Below are 24,187 nucleotides of genomic sequence, written 5' to 3' on the forward strand. Positions count from 1 at the left end.
TTTGGCGAGACTAGGCCAGGATGTTGGATTGGCTACGAGCCGTTCGGATAGGGCGGAATGCACCCGCTCCAGCATCCCACCAGCTGCACCCTCTGTGCGGCTTCGGAGCATGCGAGGCGGGCCAATGGCTCCTCTCCAAGTCGACCGAGTCCAGGCTCCCTGTTTCCGCCTGGTTCTTCTGTCAGTCCACGTTGAGTTGGATCCCCCTGGTGTGTCAGAGTCAAACCCAATGGAGCGGAACTTTACTAACAAGTACGTCAGCGGGCGGCTCAGCTGGACTCCTCTGGATCATATGGCTGCTCTCTGTGCATGCCGGCGCCGCTTCGACTGCAGCGCGGAGTCGGCGGGGCTGCTGATGCCGGCGGCGCATACGCAGGAGGTGGAGTCGTCCATGTACTCGGGCACGTGCAGCAGCCCGCTGCGTCACTACGACGCACCGGATTTGGAGCCAGCAGGAGCGGGCGCCTCGTATCAACGTCGGGCCCTCGCGCTCCTTACTCGCACAGCTGCTGCTGCGATGCCGAAGGGAAGGATGGGCACGACGTCTGCTTTGTAGCCGGCATGCGCTTATCAGCGGCCGGAGCTGCACGGGCCCGCGGGGTGTCCTGCTTTGGCAGCCGCATGCGAGCAGCAAATCGAGGCGCCGCTCTTTCCCCACGCCTTGGCCGATCGTGGGCAACACCAGCACTCCGCCCTCCAATCACCGCCGTGCGGCTCTGGCCCTGTCCGCCCCGTCCCTGTATCTCCGACTCCCTCGCAACCATGCCAGTGTCCCGTGCAGCGAGGACGTCAGCTGCCTGCCTGACAACCCTGTCTTCACTATGGCCTTCTCCTTATCGGCACGACTATATTACTACGCCTGTCTGACCTGCTGCTGCCGTCCAGCATCGGCATCCCCTCGAGTGATCCTGACTGCACCGCTCCCCTCGCCGCCCCCGTCAAAGCCGCATAGAGCGACGCACAGCTGCACTGCTGCCGTCTGCCTAAGCCTCCAGTGTCGCCTCCGCACCACGCTCCGCCATTGGTCTTGTGACGTCCTAAGCACTCGACTCTCCGCCCCGTACGCCCTACCGTACAACCAGCTCGGCGCCCTACAGCACGTCAAGGCTTATCGCCCTGCCTCTGTAGTTTGCGTCTCAAGTACTTGGCACCAACCGGTGATCAGTACGGCGTCCAGCTGATTGCCTCGTCGTCCTCGTCGTCCACTCGCCGCCCGCTCGCCACTTTCCTTTTGCCCACCTGTGGCCCCTGACCTTCCCCTGCCGGTTATTGATGTCGGTTGATTTGCGTCAAGCCTTCACCTCTCTCCGGTTCCCGTCTCGGGTCGAAAGTGTCTCGAGATCGCAGCTCTCGATTGATCATACAGGTGACAGTATCAGGCCAGCGGAACACTCGTGAACATCTCAGTCTGTAAAAGGTACTCGGAACAACTGGCTCTGCGGTATCAGAGCGCCGCGAGGTTCAACACAATGCCTTGGTCACCCTGGCCACGGTCCAGTCCTTCGGAAGCCTCCTACTGGGGACCACTGTCTGCGCCGGGGTCCATCGTTGCTGTCTTCGATGAACCAAGCGCCCTTCGTCTTGTAAACATATCGTGGAGCTAATCACATGTACAGGATCTGCTCAAGAAATAACCCAATCACCTTGATCAAACCTCGTCCTCACTTTACGCTTGCAAGCTATTCAAGCTGGCTATCCATCAGAACATCCCGATCCACAAACACAACGGCCGAGCCCACATCAACTTTAGTAGTAGAAGAAGAAGCAGTCAATCGCAATCATGGAGGCCACAACACTCGCTGCCAGCGCCATCGACATCGTCCAGCCTAAAGCAGCCATGAACCCCACTCGAAAGGACTCTGCCAACGAACTCAGTGTTGAGCCTTTCGATCCACCGAAGGGGACTGTAGAAACGATCGAAACCATCTCGGTCGAATCAAGCCCTGAGCCGTCGCCTGAACCTGCTGTAGTCCCGACTGCCGTCACCTCCGGTGAAGACAAGATCCGTGTCCTTGACGTCTCTGAATACAAGGGCGCTGCACTTGCTCTTGCCGAAGCCTTCAAAGATGACGACGTGTCGCGCTACTTCCTTGATACTCCTGATAGGGCTGACTGGACGGATGAGCAGAAGTGGGATCTCCATGTAGCCATCTTCGAATACCTCGTCTACGCCCACATTCTCAAAGGGCTGGTGACGACTGTGGGCTCCGATTACGGTGCTGTCGCTTTGTGGTATGTATGACCCAACCAAACATGTGCCTCTGTCGCAACCGGTCTGTATCTCTAATAATCACCTCAGGATGCCTCCGGATACCCATATGGATGACCTCCTCACGGTCTTCCGGAGTGGCATGTGGCGGCTCCGCTTCCGCCTCTCGCGTGAAGGTCGCAAGCGCTTCTTCACCGAGTTCATGCCGCTGCTCCACGACACCAAAGCAAGCGTCATGGGCGAACGCGATGCCTCCTCCTGGTACCTGGTCTATGTCGGCACCAGGCCTTCGGCTCGCGGAAAGGGCTACTGTCGCAAGCTGATCGAGCACGTGACGGATATGGCCGATGAGGAGGGTCGCGCTATCTACCTTGAGAGCAGCCACGTCCGCAACGTTCCCATCTACCGCCGCATGGGCTTCAGGGAGTGCAGACGCATCTACCTCCAGCGTGCCGAGAAGGGCAATGTGGCGTTGGAAATCATGGTTAGAGAGCCGGGCGTGAAAGGGGATCACTAAATTGAGAATTTGACGATGGGGAAAAACGGAGGTGATTTGGCCAAGAAGTGGCTCAGTCGAGGGTATATGAAGGTACTCAACTACCACGGTTGATTTTTCTGAGATGCACTCAACTTGCATCTCTTCGGTTTTTTATGGCTCATACATAGGATCCGTAGCTCTCTTTTATTTTGCCTTAAGAAATTACACTCTTTTCCATGACATGAGCAAAAAATGAATCCACGCTAGCCATCAGCTGCAAGATGGGTACAGTTTGCCCTGCGTGCCCGTTTACGGGGCGGTTTTGGAATGACGCGGGAAATGCATATTCAGACGTGGTGTATCCAATTTTAGATGTAGGGATAGGACTATTTTCAGGGTACGGTTCTAGTTTCCACATTGATAGAAGATGATAGTCAAGTTCGTCACCCAGTGTCCTTTTGGTGAGGACGGGTAGAAACTTAACTCTCACGTATTGACCGCGGTGCTTCTTTTTAACCATGAGTATTCACAGGATAGCCCTATGTGGACTATCCAATCTGAGTGGTTACAAGGAAAATAATAAGTCCGTGCAAAGAGTGTACAACGCCTATCTACAGACTTTTTCCAATTCAAACGCCACCCACCTCCTCAAAGTCCTCTCCGTCGCCCTTTCTTCCCATAAAGAAGAAGGACAGCACGGCGGTGACACCGCACACCGCGGCCATGACGGCCATCATGTTTCCGTAGCCCAGCCACGTCTTCAGCCAGCCAGCGACCAGGGGGCCGACGGCGAGGCCCAGGTTCCAGATCATGCTGTTCAAGCCGTAGAGCTGGGCGTGGGGACCGCGGGCGCCGAAAAGCTCCGGGTTGGCCTCGTGGAAGCGGTCGACGACGAGGCCGGCCTCGACAAGGCTGGGAGCGTTGACGATGGCTATGCCGATGCCGCACAGCGACAGCAGCACGCAGTAGACGGCGATCTCATGGCCGCCTCCGGGCACGGCGAGCAGCTGGAAGAGCGACAGTACGGGCGTGAGCCAGGCGTAGCCGACGACGGCGACGACGCGCGGCGAGAAGCGGTCAACGGCCCAGCCCGCGAGCGGGCCCATGAAGAGGTCGAAGGAGCCGAGTGAGAGGAAGAGGAGCCCCGCGCGCAGCGAGTTGAAGCCGTAGTTTTCCTTGGCGGCAACGGGAATGGTGCTGTCAAAGGTGCCGAAGAGAAGAGCCTGGACGAATCCGACTAAAAGGGAGGTGAGCAGGCGAGGGTTTGGCAGCAGAACCAGGATGGGCACGTGGCGGGCAAGGAATGATTTCTTTGACAAGTGCTTGGCTGAGAGACGGTAGCGGGGGTCTGGTTTGGGGTGCTGGCGGCCAAGAAGCGGCGTATTTTCGTTGGTGTCGTTGAAGGGGAAGGGGGCGGTTTCTCTGCTGATGCTGCCGGGCCCGTACGGAAGCTTCGCCGTGCTTGTTTCCTGTTGCTCATACTGCATTGCGACCTTGCGTTCGATGACGAGAAGTCGCATGATGAAGTCGATGAGAACTATGGCAACGCTGATGCCGAAGACACCAGTGTAGCCGGTCTCGCGATACAGGATACCACCTAGGACGGGTGAAATGAGGCCGCCCACTGTCATGAGGCTGTAGATCTGCAAAAGTCTTAGTTTCTGAAGTGGCGCAAAGGATTGGCTGAAACTGGCAAAAAGGAACATACCGAGCCAATGACGGCCCCCATGTTATCTGATCCGACTGTTTCGACGAGAAGGGCAAGTCCAACAACCCAAACGACGGCAGCCGAGAGACCCTGGAGAGCACGGGCAACCACGAGAGCGGCAATAGTCTGGCCAAGAGCAAGCAGAAAAGTGGCAATCAAGAGGCTGGATAAACCAAGGAGGAAAGGCATTTGGCGAGAGGTCCATCTGTCTGCCAGCAAACCGGTGATGGGCGAGGAAACGACTGAGGCGGCAGCGTAGACTGCCAAAAGATTTGAGACTTGGCTCTGGATCTGGTCGGCGGGAAGATGGATGCGGTCCTGCAGCATGAAGGGAAGAACGGGGACTATGAGGCAGTAGAGCACCATGTCGGTGAAAATGCCCATGCCCACAGTGCTCACGATGAACCACCTTGAGGAGCGCCAGCGCAAGCCGGTGGGCGGCGGCGGAGGCTCGTTTTCAACGGCCGGCTGGGCCGTGGTGGGGCGCAATGCGGGGGACATGGTCGGGACCACGAAGGTCAGAGGTGAGCGCGAAGGAGCGGATTGGATCCCCATGGAGCCAGAGTGACGCGGAAGTGATGGTGGGTGAGAAGGATGGGTGGATGGTGAAGCTGCTATGCTCCTCGCACCTCCTCCTGATCTCGAGTCGCCCGACCGCAAAGATAGTTCACGACCCAATGCTTCGCTTGGGGCAGCAGCTGGCCCGACGCCGGGTTTCGGGGCAAGGATACAGTGGCTTTGGGAATGGTGCAGTGCAACGGGCCTGTAGACGGCGGAGCATTCAAAGCACACGCGGCCGTCGGCTCACGGGCTCTGGTATGGTCGAGGACGGGGAATGCCTGTTCGGAGCGGCGGGCGCTCGGGCAGCGGGTGCTCGAAATGGAAGTGGCTGATCTAACGGCGGCGCGCGTTGTGGAAGCCCAAGCTTGCTCGTTTTACGGCAGCAAGTGTTTGCGTGGGAGAAACGGGAATGAGTAGGCCGGAATGGAGGGATTTGCAAAAGCGGAGCGCTTACTCGACAGACGCTGGCGCTTCCTTCCGGGCCGGCCAACCTTGTGTTGTCTTATCTGATGCTGCGAGAACCATACCAAACGGGACCCGCGTTTGCATGTGCATCGCCAACTGACCAATTCGCAGGGCTGCCGGGCGTGGGCGCCGGGTGGCGGCGCGGGGGCACACGGAGGCGCGGCGAGTGGGCGTGAGTGCATTATCATGCCGTCTTGGAGTTGAGCAGTCATTCGGCGGCGTGCGTATGACGAGATGTGTTGCCTCAGCGGCCGCGACGTCAAGCCCTGCGCACTGACTGCTCTGTTCCGCCGCCTCCGCGCCAGCGCCAGCGCAGCACCACGGCGGCGCTGCCTCGGACAGTACAGGCCCCTCTCGCAGCCGATGGCTAGCGCGAAGAATAACAGGGCTTTAGAATGTAGCGTAACTTTGTCCCAGCTCTGCCTAGAATAATAACATATGTGGGGAGCTGAAGTGTATGTAGAATTAAAAATTCGACATTCTCGTCCAGACGATAGCTTCAACTACCCATGACATGAGCAAGAACCAAATCCACGCTAGCCATCGGCTGCGAGACGGGACTGTACTGAGGCGGCCGGTGAGGCTGCAGCTCTCATCTCCAGGTCCCGGCGCGGCAGCATGCTTCACGAGCAGGCGCGATGCACGCTAGCCGTCGGCTGCTGCAACCTCTCATTCCGCACCGCTCCCGGACAATGGATGTTGAAGCCGCGCACCTGTGCCCGCCCGCCAAGCGGCCCCCCGTCGGCGCTCCTCCGCCCAGCTCTGTTTCGAATCTCCCCGCGATCGCCCAAAGATGGCCAAATCCAAGCCGGCCGCCTGTCCCAAGCAGCAGGCCCTGATTATCTGCAGAAACAAGCACTGGCGCTACATCTCCGCCTTCCACGGCCCATGGCTGCAGCTGCCGCTCGAGATCCTGGAGTCGCTGGCCCACAGCAACTTCCAAGCACCGCGCCCGCACCCCATTGACCCCGCCGTATTTTACGACCTCGTTAAGATCCGCAAGGCCGTCGACGAAGCCACCAATCTCGCCGTGCGCGCCACCTCCGGTCTCACCTCCGCTGCCTTGAGCAGCCAGGCCAATGCTGCCAATGGCATCCTGGGCGGCGCCGCCCAGCTGGGGTTGGGCTATGTTGCTGGCGGTCAGAATACAAAGTTGAGCCGGGAGCGCAAGTACCGCATGCGCGAGCTGGCCACTCAGAAGCTGTCGCATGCATACCACCTCGACGAGATCGCCGCGAGCGTCGCTACCATGCAGTCGGCTTCCACTTTGGACGATGTCGCCCAATTTGTCCTGCAGCGCAGCGCCGACCCCGACGCCAAATACGTGCACTTCTTTCACGAGAAGATTCCCTCGCGCATGATGGCCGAGTACACGCCTTTGGATCCCCTGGACCATATCATCTCCGAGCGCCCCAATGACGGCTCCGCGCTGCGCACCCGCGCCTTGACGAGATTGTTCACGGAGGACTACATTGGCGCGGCAAGGGACTTAACGGATGGGCTGTCGATCGCACGATACGTGCAACAACAACATAGAGCGGGGAGAGACCAGCTGGTGCTGGCGAGCTCTGCACGGGAGGAGGCTGACGCTCGCCGGGCGCGGGAGTGGAGAGTTCAGCCAGTCAAAGAGGAGGACCAGCCGAACAGCCTAGAGACGCAGCTCCTATTCCACAGGGCCGGGGTATACCTCTCCCTCGCCTGTCAGTACGTCTCAGATGCGCTCGATGGACTGCAGGATTTTGAGACGAAGTACAAGGTGCAAACAGACGGGGTTGACCCCGGAGCCGAGCAGCCGTCGCCGTCTCCCGAGGAAAAAGAGGCGCATCGCAAGCGACTTGAGAATAGAAAATTGGTCAAGACGTATGCGAAACGAGCTGTGAGGGACTACCTTGCCTTTCTTGCTCGCTTTGAGTACACGCCTGGCATCAATCCAGCCGTCGCCGAAGGCTTCCTTCACAAAGTCAATGACGTCGCCAATGGGGTCAAAAGCTCAGAGCCCAGCTACCGTAAGCGTGTACAAGAACTAACAGACTCTGATACCGAAGTGAATGGCCAGGCGCCCGACGCTCTCGTGAAGCATCAGCGTGAAATCGAGCTCAACTCTCACAGGAACGGCACTTGGTCTTTACCCCCTCCCGCGATACACCCCGTCTCCGCCCTCTTCTCGAGCACGCCTCCCGCGGATCTTCCTCCTTACCCACCACTACCGCTTAGCTCTAACCCGGCCATGAACGCCTTCGCTGAGTCCCAGGAAACCGTTACATACCACCCCCTTCTGACTGACGCACTCCACTCGCTACTCCTCTGCCACGCCCTCATCCAGACTCCCCCCACCGAACTCCGCCGACATGCTTACAACGTCTCCCGCATAGCCCGCATCTCAGACGGCTACCCCATCTTCCTGGCTGCCCGTTCACCTGCCCGCGCCGACTGGATTGAAGTCCTCCACCGCGCCAAGAACTGGGTCAACCTGGGCCAGAGCTGGGACCAGCTGTGCCGACCTGCGCCTTTGCCAGGCAGTAGGTCCAGCAATAGTAATGCGAGTAGCAGCAGTAACGGAAGCGGTAGCAGCGGCGGCAGTACTACCGAGCTCGCCCAAACCACCGGGATGACGACGTCGGCGGCGAAGGACAACCGGGAGCCGGAGCGCGCGACGCAGCAGCTGTCTCAAGAGAGTGGCCACAGCAGTGAGCACAAGAGACACGAGGCCATCCTGGATACCCTCGCTGACGAGCGCGTCGTCGACGAGGAGTCCTTCCAGCGCGCCGTGCGAGCACACGAGCAGCGTTGCCGTCGTCAGGGCCATGGTGGAGAAAAGGCCGAAAACAACGTCACTTCTTCATCGTCGTCGTTGCCACCGCCTCCCCTGCCGCTGCCGCGGCAGCAGGCGACGGAACAGCCGAAGAGCTGGACGCAGGATGACGTAAAGGAGTATTCGATGCTGACAGAGCGGGCGGAGGCGGTCGCGCGCTGGGTCAGGGAGGCGCCCCGGAGCGTCGGTGCCGGCGAAGGGGGTGGCGGAAAGAAGAGGAGGGGGAAGAAGGGCGGGGCGGCGGCGACGAAGAATGGATCGAGTGCAACCGCAACCACAACCGCGACGGCTGTCGCCGTGCTAGAAGCGGGCGTGAGAGATCTGGGCCTGGATGCTCAGGGGGGCCAATCAGGAGAAGGGGGTAATAATGGGTAGTCGATGAGCGGGGAAAGGAGAGAGCATGTTCCTTGTATGGAACATTGTACAATATTCTTGGCATGGGGGGTGTTTTGGATGTCCTGGATGCAGCGGTACGTGATTGGAAAAGAAGAAAGCCGGTATTTGGGCTAGGACAACTGTATGCACCCTGATGTAGTACAGCCCCCTCTCGCAGCCGATGGCTAGCGCGATGAATAGCAGGGCTCCCCAGCTCCGCCTTTAAAAATAACATATGTGGGTAGCTAAGGCTATCGTCCGGACGAGAACGTCGAATTTTTAATTCTACATACGCGTCCGGACGATAGCTTCAACTACCCATGACATGAGTAGAAAACAAATACACGCCATCGGCTACAAGAGGGGACTGTAGAACTTTCAAACGAATTGCGCGATCAGGTCTCCTAGCTACTCTGCGGCTAAGCGAGGTTTCTTCTCACTACCGATGCATAACCCGGGTGAATGTAAGCGCTTAGGTTGTGCGCCTGCTGTGGCAGTATTCGTTTATGCTACGTCGTATCACACCTAGAATATAGATCTTAGTGCGAAGTTGAGGTTTCAGCTAGTGCAGATCTGCTACACTACTATCTTGCAGAAAAGGCGCTTTAAGCGGTTTCACTATTTCCATGGTCGAGACAGTAGATGTGGAACGTTAACTACTGCAGACTCTCGACGGCATAATCGAGGCTTGCAACCATTATGTGTTTTTTGATATAGCTTTCGTCTTCTTCTTTCTTTTGATTCTGGTAGCTAGGACGCTTTGAACAGACACGTATGTGTGAAAGGGGCTGTTATGTACTAAAAGTAATTAGAGCCCCAAGATTGTCCTGCGCTCGAAAGAATGCCCTGAAGAAGTATGGTAATGTGAAGTAGAGGTCGTATCTTCGCTTCTCGCCTGCTTTTTGGAACCAACGCGCTATGAACAACGCGAGGGACCCCAAAAGATACCGTTCGCTTAGTCCTTGGGCGCCATGCCGAGGGACTGGTTGCCACCATTGAAGACAACTGGAGAAAGTCAGCAGGCAAGTTTCTTGTGATACTTTTGCAGTGGACTTGACTTACCGAACTGAGCCTTGAACATGGTATCACCGTAGATCTGAAGGCTGGAGCCCTGGTTGCCCTGGACACCACCGAAGCAAGTAGTGTTCGCGTCATCGACAGCGGCGAAGGTGACCTGGTCGCCAGGGATGTTGGCCATGTAGTCACCGATGGCGACGGCGATATCGGGCAGTGCGGCGTCGCAGGGGTAGATGAAGCCACCAGCTTGGGCTGAGTTGACGGCGCCCTGGACGTTCTTGTAGTAGGCCTCGGCAACGTTGTCGTCGACGAGCAGCAGAGAAGTACCAGTGTCTGTCATCACATGTCAGCATCGGGTTGAACAACTTTGGGTATATTGCATGACACTTACCAGCGATGGCATCGTTGGCAGTGGGATTGTCGATCGTCTGACCATCAACCATGAAAGACTTGGACGGGAACTGCCAGAAACCTTGGCTGGTATTCACAGCAGTGTAAGTCAGCTGGCCCTTGAACTTGGTGTTATCGATGGTGCCGAATTCGTAGGTGCCGGTGGTGTCGTTGGTCAGGTCGGCAGTGAAGACGGGCTCGTCGAGGTCGGCCATGATGTTGTCGAAGAAGGTCTTCTGCTGCTGTGGCTTGACGGTGTTGATCTTGCTGAAGGCAAGACCCACGAGTCCATCAGTGTTGGTGTCTTCGATGAACGACTGGGAAACAGCGGTGGCCATCTCAATGGCCTGCTTGGTGACGGTAGCGCCACCAATGTCAACGGTGTCGAGGCCAACATTGCCGGCGGCACCGCTGCCATCGCCGTAGGTGATGAGGAAACTGGCACCATCCATGGCCTCGAAGGTAGTGCTCTTGGAGGAATCGAAAGCAGTATGGCCGCCAATGGCACGCCGCGAAAGCTGGGTGCTGAAGACCCAGAGGTCACTGCTGCCAGAGTCGAAGTCCAGGTTGAGGGTCTGGCCGCCGATCTTCACGGGAGACAGGAAGAGGGCCTCGTTCTCCTCGGGGTTAGCGGCGACTTCACCACTCTCGTTGGTAGTGTTGGCGGCAGGGGTCGCGGCGGCAGCGGAGGCGCCGCCAGCCCTGTGGGCTTTGAAGCCGTACTTGCGCATGGCCTTGCGCATGGCCACGGCGCCATCCTTCCTCTTGATCTTGGGGTTAAGGTTGCGGGGGACCTTAAACGAACGCTTTCCAAGCGTCTTGGTGGTCTTGGTCGGGGCGGGCCGTGCGAGGACGACGGCCGCCAAGAGAGCGACAAGAAGGACAATGACACGAAGGGAGTGCATTATGAAAACGCTTGACCGGCAGGCGTGGGGACGAAGTGGAAAGAGGGGGCGGTGGGCGTGGAAAGAACGGAGAAATTATAAAGTCTTCCAGAGACAGGCGCGAGACCCACGATAGGTACGCGCTACGAAGAGAACAACGGCGAAGGCGAAGACAGAACGGAAAGTGAAATCTAAGAAAGAAACACCTCTTGGTAGCCAAGACGGGATGCAGATGAGAAGTCTTATAAGGCGGCAGCAGATCGACTGCTCAGATCCGGAACCGTGGCTCGCCGGGGCCACAGGGCGGAAGCGGAGACAAGACCATCAGGTACGTCGCAGCGGCAGCAGGAGCTTCATTGGCCGCGCTGCAGGCGCGACGACGGCGCCAACGACGAGCTGGGCAGGCGGTAGGCAGTGCCGGCGCGGACCCCGCGGGCGCGATGACGCGCGCGGGTTGCGTGGGCCATGGCGTCGAGACGCGCAATGTCTGCGCCGGTGGCTCCTCGTGCAGCAGAGTTGCTCGCTAAGCGTGAGAGCCCTGTCGGAGCGAAGCGCGTGGTGTTGAAGACGAGCGGCTGAGAGCAGCTCGGAGGCGAGCCGAAGTGGGGCGCCCGTTACAGCCAGGGGCCTTCGCCGTCAGCGCCCGACACACCCACGGAGTTCACGCCTGCGTCGCATCCGCCTTAGCTGCCAGCCTATTGACACGCCGACCCTGCTGCTAGACGTGCCGTCTGGAGCCAGCCGCAAACCGCCTGCCGTCCGCCGCGTCCCCCTGCGCCGCAAGGCAATCAAAGCCGCCGCCGTTCGTCCTGCGCCCCTCCAGAACCCACCCACCCGGGTCGCGCCCCAATCCGGGACCACAGCCGTCTGACATTCCGAGCCCCAGACCAGCAAGGCCCGCACCCGCACCCGCAAAGCTTGATCCCGACGTCTCGTGCTATTCCTCAGACGCCCGCGCCCGTCACAAACATGAACCATCACCCGGTCGAAAACGAGAGCGCCATAGCGGCCATGCGGGCCCAGGTGCTCGCCAACGCCCGCGTGCTGTACAAGGAGCACAAGCTTTTCGAGGTCCTCACCTCGCAGGAGCTGGACGGCTCCGAGCTCGTCATGCAGCAAAACTGGGCCTACCTGGTCACCTTTCCCCACGACGCACGCGCCCTGATCCTCAGCTGCAGCGAGCCGTGCGAATCCCGCGAGGATGCCATGCGCTCGCTGCTTGACGACGTCGAGGCCGAGATGGGCGAGATGATCACCAAGGAGCTCAAGGACCAGAAGATCCCCATCGAGAGGAGGCGTCGCCGCAGGGAGAGGCTGGTAGAGCAGAGCCGCCTGGCTCGTTCCGCATGAGCGCAGAACAAAACAGGAAACTGAACAAGAGGCGGCGTCTCGTCGTCGAAACCGTATCTCGGCGCCTCCTCGTGCCTAGCTGCTGATCAGACTCTCTTGACACCGTTTCTTACTCCTCATGGTGGCGTTGGGGGAAATTGCAACCGTTGGATATGCGATACGCCTTCCTGCAGAGGCTAAGGCTCTGCGTGATGGCACGCTAGGCACCGTTGGACGCTTATTTCTCTTTTTCGTCGTGCATTGGGTTTTGGGATGTGGAGCGGGGGGCATTTGGTTTGGGACGGAGGGAGGTACTTAGGTAATTTTCTGGGTGGGCTACGGTTGGCGGTTGGGTCTAAACTACAACGAAAACAATCTCTTGGCTGTCGATGCTACTGTTTCCTGTACCGCCCTTGCCGTGTACGACTGTTCATCTCGCGCGACTTGGCCGGCTTCATGCGTTTGTGCATGTTTGCAGACGATCCTGCCTTCGTCCTTGCCGATTTCCACCCGCTGTTCTAACCAATTCGCATGACATTAGATAAAATTCGTTCTGTTTCTCAGGTAGCACGTCTGGTGGCCCTAAAACTGCCTCACTCCACGCCGTCATCGGTACAGAATCAGCTCCCGATATGCGCGGTTAGAGGGTGCGACATGCACATTGAACATTCTGCAAACGTCCGAGACTCTCAACCACTAAAAGAGCAGACTGTATAGCTCTGACTACGTGGTACTGTCGTATCGTGCTTTTTCAACTGTTGTAGCTATCAGGCTGCCATGTGGACGCCTTGTTTTTGACGCTTCATGAACGTCGATTTGGTGCGATATTTGGCAGATTCGCGAGATAGATTGCTTCTATGCGTAATTTGCGCTCGCAGAAAGCACTTGGGCGAGTGCATGGGAAGCCAGTCGCGCAAACAGACTCTCAAACACGTCTCTTGGGTGCTTCTAACTTGAGGGTTTCTGGCCTGAGTACCGCATGAGGTTGTTCCCCGTATCGCACTGACTCGGAGGCCGTGACAGGGAATTGACCAATCCATACGCGAGAGTGGCTCAGAGCGCTCCACTCGCGCATGAAAAGCACTCCTGATGGGCGGGCTCATATATCTCCTGCACTCCTTGAAGAAGGCTTCGCCCGTACGATGCACTCAGTCTTTTCGAGAAGGCCACGCACTCCACAAGGCCATGAGAGCGCCGATCACTTATTGGGCGACGTGGAGACTTGGTGTCGAAAGACCACGGACCACCTCTACCTCTGACAGGCGGTGACACCTCTGCAAGTAGCCTCATCGGTGCGTTCGCGTGATGCGACAAGCAGGCTAGTAAACAGGAAAGCTCCCTTGTTTTGTTAACCGCCTGCAGCGATACGCGAGAGCCCATCTCACTTAAAGGCCGTCGTGGAACCACCGTCCCAACCACATCTTTCCATCTGGTTACGTGTGCTCGAGTCGGCACCTCTCCGCTGTGCATGGAACTTGGAATTCCGGCGTGACTTGCCAACTTTTGCTAGTCGTCCAGTAGTCTCGAAGCGATCAACGGCATCAATGGCCTTAGCGACGACGGACTATTGGCATGCATCGAGCATTCTCGGACTAACCACAAGCCTTTGGCGGTCAGGATGTGGTGCGGGCCTTGTGCGAAAAAGCTCAACCTTGATCGCAACCTTGATCGCAAGAGTTGAGGCGGGGTTGTGTGTGGCCTGACAATGCGGCCTGCCGGAGGAGACTCCTCGGCACAATGCATGCCGTCTCTTCAAGCTGTTATCAGCAATAATAACGATGGCAGAAAGGTCGCGCGCATCGCTCCAATGATGTCAACGAGCGCCGCTGGCGTCTCTCCCCTCGCTTGCGAGCAGATCTGATCCTGCATTTTCCGATCCACGCACGACCCGGCTCAGCGCAACTGCAGCGCACAGTCTCAGCTGAGAAAATTCCAATCCCATGGTGTTGAGAAAGTCTCTGGCGGTCTAATTGATTCTAGGCCCGAGGCGCATATGTAGGCTGTGGCTGATACAGCGGGTTTGCAACGAGGTCCTGGTGAATCGACGGTAGCTGTTTGTAATTTCCAGGGTCAGTGATCGGGCCACGGGCGGAGGGCAGGATGCGACGGAGCGTGTCAATCACGGATGATGCGAGTCAAGGTCCCGTCCTGCGTCAGCCGAGGCTGTGCCGCTGCGATGTCGTGGCCGCTTGGCCGTCCACGTTGCGTCGCACAGACTTTTGCACACCGGTTGACCCGCGATAGCTATATAGGATAGCGCATAGCTCCTTCCGGCGTTGATGGAGGCGGCTACGCTCCCGTCAATAGTCTGGCTGGTTGGGATGGTGCAAGCGGTCTCTCATGTTCGCCACCGTGAGCTCTTACCATGCACTGGAGAGGAGAAAAATCTTGGAATGGCCCGTTCTTATCATTTTTACCTATAAGACGTTCAGGCGCCCAGTAACCTGTTCGTATTGCAAGAGATTCTGGGGTCTGCAGGCGACGAGGCACGCCGGCTCATGCCGAGGACCATGGAAGCGATGGCTCCAGGGTCTGGCACAGGCCGCATGGCACACTGGCATGTGGACCGGCTCCTCGGGAGGACGACAGACGTCACACCCGCTGCATGCTGATAGCCACTGGTTGCAGCGCTCAGCACGATGGTGGAAGGAGCGGCCACGACATGTTGGCGCGCGCGTGGGCCAGCTGGCGGCTCTGATCAAAACTGGGCCAAGACGGCGTGGCTGGGCGCTCCAGCCACGAACTTGGGTGTGTGGCAGAATCTGCGTCGCTCAGCTGGACCAGGATTCGAGTGGGTCAGATTGATTGAGCGCCTAGCGCATGGGTTGTTGCGCAAGCTCTTTGGAGTTGGCGCCGTGCGACAGCCATTGGCGCGAGGCCGGTGAGTGCGCGGCCAGCCCGTCTGGCAACGCAAGGGACGGCATATGACGACAAGATCGCTGTTCCTGGGGAGATTGGTCTTAAGAAGCGCGGCCCAGAGTGTTTATCGTTCCTCCACGCGCGCTACCTCGGACGACCGCACGATCGCTCGCTGGCCCCGGTGCTCGCCTGTCCATTCTTCTTTTTGCCAGTGCCGTCAGAGTCTTCGGGAGGCGCGATTAGTGGTGCTCGCGACCTGACACTTAAAACACCTGCCAGCCCAAGACCAGGCCCCCCTGGTGCTCTGTAACCGCCAGCCTCTCGTCTTTCGCCCTGCCCAACCTTCCAACGCCGAGCCCACAAATCCCACAAAACTCAACGCGCGCGGCAGGCACGGTGGGTCCGCTACGCCAGCCAAGGTCTGACGCATTCCGACGACACCATGGGAAACTCGTGCAGTGTCCAGAACGTATGTTTTATCTCTCCCTCTGATCTTGTTTACACCACATCTCGAGCCCCCCGCGCTGTGCGCACTCCGCATCCTCTCCACCGCCTCCATGTTGCACCTGTTCTCGAAGCGCGACAGCATTAGACAATGCGCCAACAAGATTCTCACGACATCATTACAGGGCCAAGATGAGAACATCGGTTCCTCGCAGGAGACCGAGGCCGTCTCCGCCTCCCGCCTCCTTTCCACGCTTGCGCCGGTCGCTGTCTACGCTGTCATCTGGCTCGTCCTCTTCCTGATCCTGCGTCGCGTCTTCGTGCGCAATTACCAGGCCCGTTCCGTTCTCAATACATTGAAAGAGAGTGAAAGATCGCCCCAATTACCTCCGGGCCTGTTCAGCTGGATCGCCGCCTTCGTCAAGATCCCCGACAGCTATGTTCTCACCCACCACTCTCTCGATGGCTTCCTGTTCTTGCGCCTGCTCAAGATGGCCGTCATCTCCTGCTTTGTCGGCGCTGCCATCTGCATCCCCGTCCTGTTCCCGGTGAACATTACGGGTGGCGGCAAGCAAGAGCAGCTGGACATCCTTAACCTGTCCAATGTCTCTGGTACCTACTGGCGTTACTTTGCTCACGCTGGGTGCGCCTATCTCTTCTTTGGTATGTGCAGTTCTTACAGGAGCCCATGTCGAAGGCGACTAACCCGGTGTAGGCTTCATCATGTTCATGATAACTCGCGAGAGTATCTTCTACATCAACCTCCGCCAAGCGTTCCTCATGTCTCCTCTCTATGCTAAGCGCCTCTCGTCCCGCACCGTTCTGTTCACCGCGGTCCCGGAGTACTACTTGCACGAGTCGAGGATGCGCGATCTTCTCGGAGACCACGTTAAGCGCGTCTGGCTTCCCACCGATACCTCGGAGCTCGAGGAGAAGGTCCAAGAACGTGACAGTATTGCCATGAAGCTTGAGGGAGCTGAGACTAAGCTGTGCAAGCTCGTCAATGCGGCTAAGCTCAAGGCCGATAAGACAGGCAACGCTCGCGAGGAGGAGTTGACCGAGATTAATGGCCAAGGCAGCACCGAGTCTGGCTCTGTGGCTGCTCGCTGGATCAGGGCCAAAGATCGCCCAACGCACCGTCTGAAGCCCCTCATTGGCAAGAAGGTCGACACGATTGACTGGTCTCGTACGCAACTGGCGAAGCTGATCCCGGAAATCGAGAAGGAGCAGGCCAAGCACCGTGCTGCCGATGCGAAGAAGATCAGCTCTGTGTTTGTCGAGTTCGACAGCATTTCCGAGGCCCAAGCCGCTTTCCAGAGTCTTACGCACCACCAAGCCCTGCACATGGCTCCCCGCTACATCGGCATTACTCCCACCGAGGTCATCTGGAGCAACTTGCGCATCAAGTGGTGGGAGCGTGTTATGCGTGTGCTTGCTACCACGGCTTTCGTCACTGCTCTGGTTGTCTTCTGGTCTATCCCCGTGGCTTTCGTCGGTGCCATCTCAAACGTCCAAAACCTCACCTGTATCATTCCGGCCTTGAGCTTCATCAACGACATTCCTTCCGCCGTCAAGGGTGTTGTCACTGGACTTCTGCCTGTCATTCTCCTGGCGGTGCTGATGTCTTTGTTGCCCATCATTCTCCGCATGATGGCGAAGCTTAGCGGCGATCCCACCAGGTCGGCTGTCGAACTGACTGTTCAGAATTACTATTTCGCCTTCCAGGTCGTCCAAGTCTTCCTCGTGGCTACTCTTGGATCTGCCGCTGCTTCAGCTGTCGGCGATATCATCGAAAACCCCACCGGCATTCCAAGCAAGCTTGCAACTACGATTCCCACAGCATCTGGTTTCTACCTGTCTTACTTCGTTCTACAGGGCCTGGGTGTTGTCTCCGGTTTGCTCGTTGGTCTCGTCGGTTTGGTCATCGCAAAGGTCCTTAGCAAGATCCTCGATACCACCCCTCGGAAGATGTACAAGCGGTGGATCTCTCTCTCCGGTCTTGGCTGGGGCACTGTTTTCCCCGTCTACACGAACTTGTTCGTCATTGGTAAGTTAGATTCCATAATGTGCTTCTTCTTTTACTGACATTTACAAGCAATTTGCTACGCTTGCATTGCCCCGCTAGTCCTCCTCTTTGCCGGAATCGGCATGTGGTTCTTCTACTTCGCCTACCGATACAACCTGCTCTTCGTGTACGACATCGACGTCGACACCAAGGGCCTTGTCTACCCACGTGCTCTCCAGCAGCTTTTCGTCGGCCTCTACATCGCCGAAGGCTGCCTTATCGGTCTCTTCGCCATCCAGCTGGGTGACCGGAGTGCTTTGGGACCATTCATCCTGATGCTCGTCCTTTTGATCTTCACGTTCCTGTACCACGCCTCTCTTAATGCGGCTCTCGACCCTCTTCTCAAGTATCTGCCTAAGAGTCTTCAAGAAGAGGAGCGTCGCCTGCTCGCGGCTGAGTCCGACCTGCCTCCTAGCGAGCGGGCCGACGCGCCGACCGAGGGCTTCGAAAAGGCAGGCGCTACCGAAGACGGTTACCTTGACCCGCGCGTGGCCCCGCACGAGAAGCCGGGCATGATCAAGAAGTTCCTGCGACCCGACATCTACACCGACTACCCGACCATGCGGCGCATGGTCCCCCGCAACTTTGCTGATCCCGACGCACTGTATGCCCCTGAGGTGGAGCGCGACGCCTTCTTCCACCCGTCCGTCACATCGGAGCCCCCGATGCTTTGGATCCCGCGTGACTCGGCCGGGTGCTCCCGCCAGGAGGTGCAAGACACGGGCAAGGTCATCGCCATTACCGACGTGGCGGCTCATTTCGACGAGAAGAACAAGCTTGTCTGGGATCCCGAGGCAGAGGTTCCGATTGCCGAGCCCAAGATCTATTACTAGGCCATCTCTTTCGTTAGGGGTCCAGCCTTCCGCACGGCATTTGTTTTATTATGGTTCTATGACCACCTGATACCCACGCAAATCTAATCTGAGAGCAGGGGTGGAGAGATGAGATGTACGATGGTCGGGGTAGATGCTTGCTGGGCGTTTTACGGGACCTACACTCCATTGCCCTTCCACCCTTGGCAATAGAGCAGGATGCCCCCCGTCCCTTCAAGCTTCCCCGCAAGACCGAAGGAAACGGAAATGAGTAATGCTTTTCTTTGTCTTGTCCTGTTCTGTTTACACTACCTTCCTCAAAGGACTAATACTATTGCCTGAGTTTCCCAAATAAGATACTTGGCTCTCCCTTTCGGGGCGATGCAATGTCATCTCGTCTTCCCATTTCTTTCAGCGTTCCAAGCGGTTGAACGGCACTGTAGTCCTAAGAATTGGCCAAAGATTACGAAGATTTCATTGTACGCTTTTGCTTTGGATACCCTTTAGATAAATTGAGTGCCTTTTGGCTCACTCCCTACAACGACTGATTCTGAGAATCACAATGCAGTCGGTGATGCGTGGTGAACTTGCTTCCTCGACACTTCCCGAACTCGTGTCTGCGTATTCGGCGTCTCACGGCGGCACGACTCATGCTGCTTATTGTAAGCGGTAAGGGCGGCTCAAGTCGTGCTCATCTCTGATCTTGAACGGTGGAGCAATAGCATCATCGGCCCACAGTCTAGTCGCACCCTGTCCAGAATACGACTCGAAACACAGATAATTACCCACGGTACAGTCGGTGACTAGCGTGCTGTTGGTAGCCGATGGTGCAAACGATTTCAATGGGTTGGCACCGGGTGTGGCTTCGTGCGTCAAGCGTGGGTGACGTTTTGCTTATTCGGGAAATAATGACGACGAAGAGAAAATGATCAAAAGTCTTCAAAATTTCCAATGTTATTTATTAAGGGATATCTTCCAATTCTTTGGCCTACAATGCACTCCTGAATAGAGGCAGGTCTCGGAACGCAACACAATTGCTCATGCGACAAATGCATGGCGGAGTTGAGACTACCACGTCCTGCGCACAGCACCGAATTCAAGGAAGAGCCGGGTTGCGCGGCACAGCAGTCGGGCAGCAAAGGATTCCGGCGTTCCGTCTGCAATCATCGATCTATCCCTCGCGATCAACTTCCTACCCTCCAAGCTCGAGGTTGAGAGAAAAAAAAATTGGGCTGTAGACGCATCTGGTGGCGTGATGCATCTAGATCTGGAGGGGCAGCGTAGGTGGTAGCAGAACCGAAATCCTATTCCTGCATGTAAGCCGGCACATTTGGCAAGGTGGGCGGGCAGAAAGAGCGTCGCGGGCCAATCCGACTCCTCGAGTGCTGAACGCGACTCGCCAGCGGGACGGTACACGCCGCCTGCCCCTCTTCCCAGCAAAACCCAACGTCGAGGCGAAGCTCTCATTATCCCCCCTCTGCCGGACGATCATCGCATGATATTTCCAGTCGCACCACCGCGCACATGAGAAATGACGGATCTGCTTATCGGCAGTGGGGGGCAGATTGAGGAGGGCGGAGCGGTGTCAGAGCGCGGAGAGCAGCTTTCTGTTGGTCTTCGCAGTTCGTGTCTGTTCGCGTGCTTGCAAGCGGAGCGGCGGCCGGGGGTCGTGGCTGTTGTTGCTGTTCTGCCCCACCGTTAGCGTCATAGCCCAATGGCAGCGAAGGTGCGGGGTGCTCTGCGAGACGCTTCCCAAGATCTGGCCAGATGCTGGGCGGTTCCAAACAAAAAAATTGCACACGCTCCAACGCGCGTCCTCAGACGAGCAGAGGAGTGTACTTTAGTTCCAATTCACCAAGTCATGTCTTCCGGTCAAATCCTCCTCTCACCGGAATAATGGGGGGGCGTGATGAGGCTGCTGAACGGGCCCAGGCCATGTGGGGAGTTGGCTATAGCTGGAGCCACTTCGGCGCGTGCGGAGGCGCATCGTGGCGGGCTTCTGGTAGGTTTCGAAACGTGGAAATTGCGAGTGTCTTGCTAAATTTGCCTTCTGGCACGGACAAGCGCATCCATAGAGGCAGGCTATGCAGGGAAAACCGCCGACCGGCCGCTGTTCTGCAACTTCCGCAATTCCGAGCCACGGGCAGGCAAAGTGCCGCAGCTCGTGTGGATACAGTATACCTGGAGAAAGGGGGCGCCTGAAGCAATTGGTGGGGTAGTAGGGCAAGCCAGGGGCGGGGCGCTGCAATGGAGGCTGCATCTGCCCCGCCGTGGACTCGGCTCAAAGGCAGGAGCAGCTCAACGACTCAGATGCATTCGCTCGCGATACTGGCGGAGCTCCGGTCTTCCTGAGCTTCAATGCATTCCCCACGCGGCTCCGCGACCACTCAGTGGCGCGCTAACCCCAGGTATTCTGCATGCGGCCCCCCGGGGTGAGGCGGTGGACAGGCAAAATCGCGGGGAGACTGGCGTGCGGCTGCCGGGAGGTGCTGGCGTCGTGCGGTTCCGCTGCAGGCCATACCGCGACGGGCAAGGCTGCGCAGCGCATCGGTCCTGGGGAAGCGGCGGCGGAGGTTGGGGGAGCTGTCGCGTGGGGAGTAGCGCGTGGAGAGGGGCCATGGCGGGCTTGCGGCTGCTTCTGCGCGCGCTGTGCTCAGGGTGCGGTGGGCCGGGCCTGCTGCGGCGGAGGCGCGAGGAGTGCGTTGGTGGTGGTCGTCGTCAGAAGCGTGCTTTCGTTGCCCGCGGAGCACTTCCAGTCGCCCGGCGGAGGCGTGTGCGTGCGTAGATGGGCGGCATCCAGCTCCCACGCGCAACGGGGCGCCGCGCTCCCTTTATGTGCGCGCAGTGACGTACCCTACACGAAAAAAATCGCAGCAAAAAAATGTTGGCGCGAATGTCACCCGTTGTCACGCTCTGCGCGTTTTTGGACGGTGGGCCGCAAGGCTGACCTCACCTGAGAGGGCTTGCGATAAGATAGCGGATTCTTCATCGAACCGCATGCGGCCCCAAGCTCCGCCGCCCTCTGACGCGCTGCCTCGCCCATACCCGCAGTCGACTGACGCGCATCCACCGCCCGGCCGAAGCTCGCCGCCTGGGCTACGCTGTGTCTGGCCAGCGTGAGACGGCCGTCTTCCGACGTCGCTCACGACCCGCCCGGCGCCCAATCGCATCGGCCCATGGCGCGCCTCCGGAGCGCCGGCATGCCCGCGGACCCTGGGAGGGATCATGGCTGGAGCGCGATGGGAGCTTGAGCATTGATCTGCCGCACCACCTTCGTTGCCCCTGTCACGCCGACTGCCTGCGCCGCCAAGCGGGGTTACTTCTTTTGTCATGAACTGCCCAACGATGCTCGCAGTATAAAGCACCCTCGACTTCCAGCCTGCTCTGACTTCTTTCTCCAGCACTACTCACCAGTCCTCTCTTCAATTGCCTTCCTCAGCCTCATCCCTCCATCAACCATCCATCCCACCCTCTGACATCATCATCATGTCTGCTCCCCAGGTTCCCAAGAAGCAGATGGCCCAGGTCGTCGAGACCGTCGGCCAGCGCCCTGTCTACAAGGAGATCGATGTCCAAGAGCCCGGTCCCGATGAGGTCCTCGTCCACGTCAAGTACTCCGGTGTCTGCCACACCGACCTCCACGCCATGCAGGGCGACTGGCCCCTGCCCGTCAAGATTCCCCTTGTCGGTGGCCACGAGGGTGCTGGTACCGTTGTCAAGACCGGTTCGCTCGTCCAGGACGTCCAGATTGGCGACGACGTCGGCATCAAGGTCAGCTCTGCTCCCTCCCCTCTTCCACCCTCCATTTTCTCTAACAATTGCCGCAGTGGTTGAACGGCTCCTGCCTTGCCTGCGACTTCTGCCAGCAGGCCGACGAGTCCCTCTGCCCTAAGGCCCTCCTCTCCGGCTACACGGTCGACGGTTCCTTCCAGCAGTACGCCATCGCCAAGGCTGCCCACGTTGCACGGATACCCAAGGGCAGCGATCTCGCCGCCATTGCCCCCGTCCTGTGCGCCGGTATCACCGTCTACAAGGGTCTCAAGGAGGCTGGCGTGCGCGCTGGTCAGACCGTCGCCATTGTCGGTGCCGGTGGTGGTCTCGGTTCCCTTGCCCTGCAGTACGCCAAGGCTATGGGCATCCACACCATCTCCATTGATGCTGGTGATGACAAGAAGGCCATGTGCGAGAGCATGGGCACCACCGCCTTCGTCGACTTCTCCAAGAGCTCCAACGTCGTCAAGGATGTGCAGGCTGCCACCGTCGACGGCCTTGGTCCCCACGCCGTCATCCTGCTCGCCGTTGCTGAGAAGCCCTTCCAGCAGGCCGCTGAGGTAAGCCTTTCCACTGACATTGGTCCACCCGTCGAACAGCCGCTGACGATTGAAACAGTACGTCCGTCCTCGTGGCTCCGTCGTCTGCATTGGTCTGCCCGCCGGTGCTTACCTGAAGGCTCCTGTCTTCGACACCGTCGTCCGCATGATCTCCATCAAGGGTTCGTACGTCGGCAACCGCAAGGATACCGCCGAGGCTCTTGACTTCTTCGCTCGTGGCATGATCAAGGCTCCCTTCAAGGTTGTCGGTCTGTCTCAGCTCAACGAGGTCTACGACCTCATGAAGAAGGGCGCCATTGCCGGTCGCTACGTCCTCGACACCTCCAAATAGATGGATGCAAACGCTCCCGCGTGCTCCAGAAAACATGGGAAAAGATCCAGGATGGAACGGAGGTTTTCTGATGAGTTTACGATTTTCTGCTGCTGAGAATCCCAAGAGTCAGGGACGGTGGCTTTGTACATACTTTGTTCGCAATTGATTCCCCCTTTGATAAACATCCGTCGTTGTGCATGGTGAGGAGAATGATGATGATGGCTCGAGGGGAGCCGACGTTTATTTAAGCGCCACGCGCAGCCAACAAGGTGCCTTAAATTGAGATCTCGGATTCATGGGTGCATAGGGCATCTCCGGCTCGTCCCGTCCCGCACCGTGCCCCCTCTTCTGCCCCCGTTCTTTGCCGAGGTGGAGATTTCACTGCCGGCTGGTTCAGTGCTCGCTGCCCATGCCCCATCGAGTATAAATGATCCGCGTCCATTTTCCATCTCTCACGCAAGTACGTTTCATTGAACAGTCATCATGAGACCGGTTCGTTTCAAGCCAGGGTAGTTGAACTTTTGTGACGATAGCTCTAATGATGGTAATATCGTACGCGAACTGTACAGATGCCTCTTCAACCACCCATCCCCCCTTTTTTGCCACGCTAAGCGAACCCATCGTAAGATGTCTCCAGTGTGTCTTCTGAAGCCCATACCGACTACATAGTGACATCGTAGTTGACGTGGTGACTCCCGGTAGTGGCTTGTAACGCCACTCATCCGCTGAACCAATCTTTGCTGCGGTCACCTCGATGAAAATCAACGTTACGACATTCGCCACCCTGCATGCCATCAGAAGTAAGCTAGCGCTTTGTCCTCGCTCGTCAATCCGTCGCCGACCTCGTCGCCTCTTCAAAGCGGAGGATGGCCTTGCTGCTGTCGCTTTCTCTTCATCCTCTCTAGCTGAATCTCGTAGTCGATTTCCTTCAGCTGGATCTCGTAGTCGATCTGCTTCAGCTGGATCTCGAGCTGCTTCTTTTCGAGCTTTAACACGCGCTGTTGCAATTCTATGCGACGCTGCTCCACCTTTATATCTGTGTATAGGCAAGTTATAAGCAAGTCAGGCAGGTATGCAGTATGCAGCTTCCTATCTTGGTTGCATACCCTTCTAGTAGGCACAACCCTTGTTCTTC

At 57.9% G+C, this 24,187-nt stretch overlaps 7 protein-coding genes across 7 annotated transcripts; 5 read left to right on the forward strand and 2 right to left on the reverse strand.

Moving 5' to 3' along the window:
• Nucleotides 1-1,780: 1,780 nt before the first annotated feature.
• Nucleotides 1,781-2,726, forward strand: LTHEOB_8260 (uncharacterized protein; the record flags this gene model as incomplete). Its single annotated transcript, XM_035517718.1, has 2 exons — nucleotides 1,781-2,232; nucleotides 2,300-2,726. The coding sequence occupies 2 exons, from the start codon at nucleotides 1,781-1,783 to the stop codon at nucleotides 2,724-2,726; spliced, it is 879 nt and encodes a 292-aa protein (XP_035370380.1).
• A 590-nt stretch (nucleotides 2,727-3,316) lies between these two features.
• On the reverse strand, nucleotides 3,317-4,950 carry LTHEOB_8261 (Membrane transporter; the record flags this gene model as incomplete). The annotated part of the gene is made up of 2 exons (XM_035517719.1): nucleotides 3,317-4,330; nucleotides 4,396-4,950. 2 exons carry the CDS (start codon nucleotides 4,948-4,950, stop codon nucleotides 3,317-3,319), a joined length of 1,569 nt encoding a protein of 522 aa, XP_035370381.1.
• Nucleotides 4,951-6,214: 1,264 nt separating this feature from the next.
• Nucleotides 6,215-8,608, forward strand: LTHEOB_8262 (Histidine kinase group protein; the record flags this gene model as incomplete). The annotated part of the gene is made up of 1 exon (XM_035517720.1): nucleotides 6,215-8,608. One exon carries the CDS (start codon nucleotides 6,215-6,217, stop codon nucleotides 8,606-8,608), a length of 2,394 nt encoding a protein of 797 aa, XP_035370382.1.
• Nucleotides 8,609-9,563: 955 nt separating this feature from the next.
• On the reverse strand, nucleotides 9,564-10,920 carry LTHEOB_8263 (Aspartyl protease protein; the record flags this gene model as incomplete). The annotated part of the gene is made up of 3 exons (XM_035517721.1): nucleotides 9,564-9,613; nucleotides 9,671-9,958; nucleotides 10,017-10,920. 3 exons carry the CDS (start codon nucleotides 10,918-10,920, stop codon nucleotides 9,564-9,566), a joined length of 1,242 nt encoding a protein of 413 aa, XP_035370383.1.
• Nucleotides 10,921-11,868: 948 nt separating this feature from the next.
• Nucleotides 11,869-12,249, forward strand: LTHEOB_8264 (uncharacterized protein; the record flags this gene model as incomplete). Its single annotated transcript, XM_035517722.1, has 1 exon — nucleotides 11,869-12,249. One exon carries the CDS (start codon nucleotides 11,869-11,871, stop codon nucleotides 12,247-12,249), a length of 381 nt encoding a protein of 126 aa, XP_035370384.1.
• Nucleotides 12,250-15,644: 3,395 nt separating this feature from the next.
• Nucleotides 15,645-18,429, forward strand: LTHEOB_8265 (uncharacterized protein; the record flags this gene model as incomplete). Its single annotated transcript, XM_035517723.1, has 3 exons — nucleotides 15,645-16,194; nucleotides 16,247-17,578; nucleotides 17,627-18,429. The coding sequence occupies 3 exons, from the start codon at nucleotides 15,645-15,647 to the stop codon at nucleotides 18,427-18,429; spliced, it is 2,685 nt and encodes an 894-aa protein (XP_035370385.1).
• Nucleotides 18,430-21,894: 3,465 nt separating this feature from the next.
• Nucleotides 21,895-23,070, forward strand: LTHEOB_8266 (alcohol dehydrogenase; the record flags this gene model as incomplete). Its single annotated transcript, XM_035517724.1, has 3 exons — nucleotides 21,895-22,179; nucleotides 22,236-22,739; nucleotides 22,798-23,070. 3 exons carry the CDS (start codon nucleotides 21,895-21,897, stop codon nucleotides 23,068-23,070), a joined length of 1,062 nt encoding a protein of 353 aa, XP_035370386.1.
• Between the last annotated feature and the right edge of the window lie 1,117 nt (nucleotides 23,071-24,187).

The sequence above is a fragment of the Lasiodiplodia theobromae genome (assembly GCF_012971845.1).
Source record: "Lasiodiplodia theobromae strain AM2As chromosome Unknown scaffold_26, whole genome shotgun sequence".
Classification (NCBI taxonomy): Eukaryota; Fungi; Ascomycota; class Dothideomycetes; order Botryosphaeriales; family Botryosphaeriaceae; genus Lasiodiplodia; species Lasiodiplodia theobromae.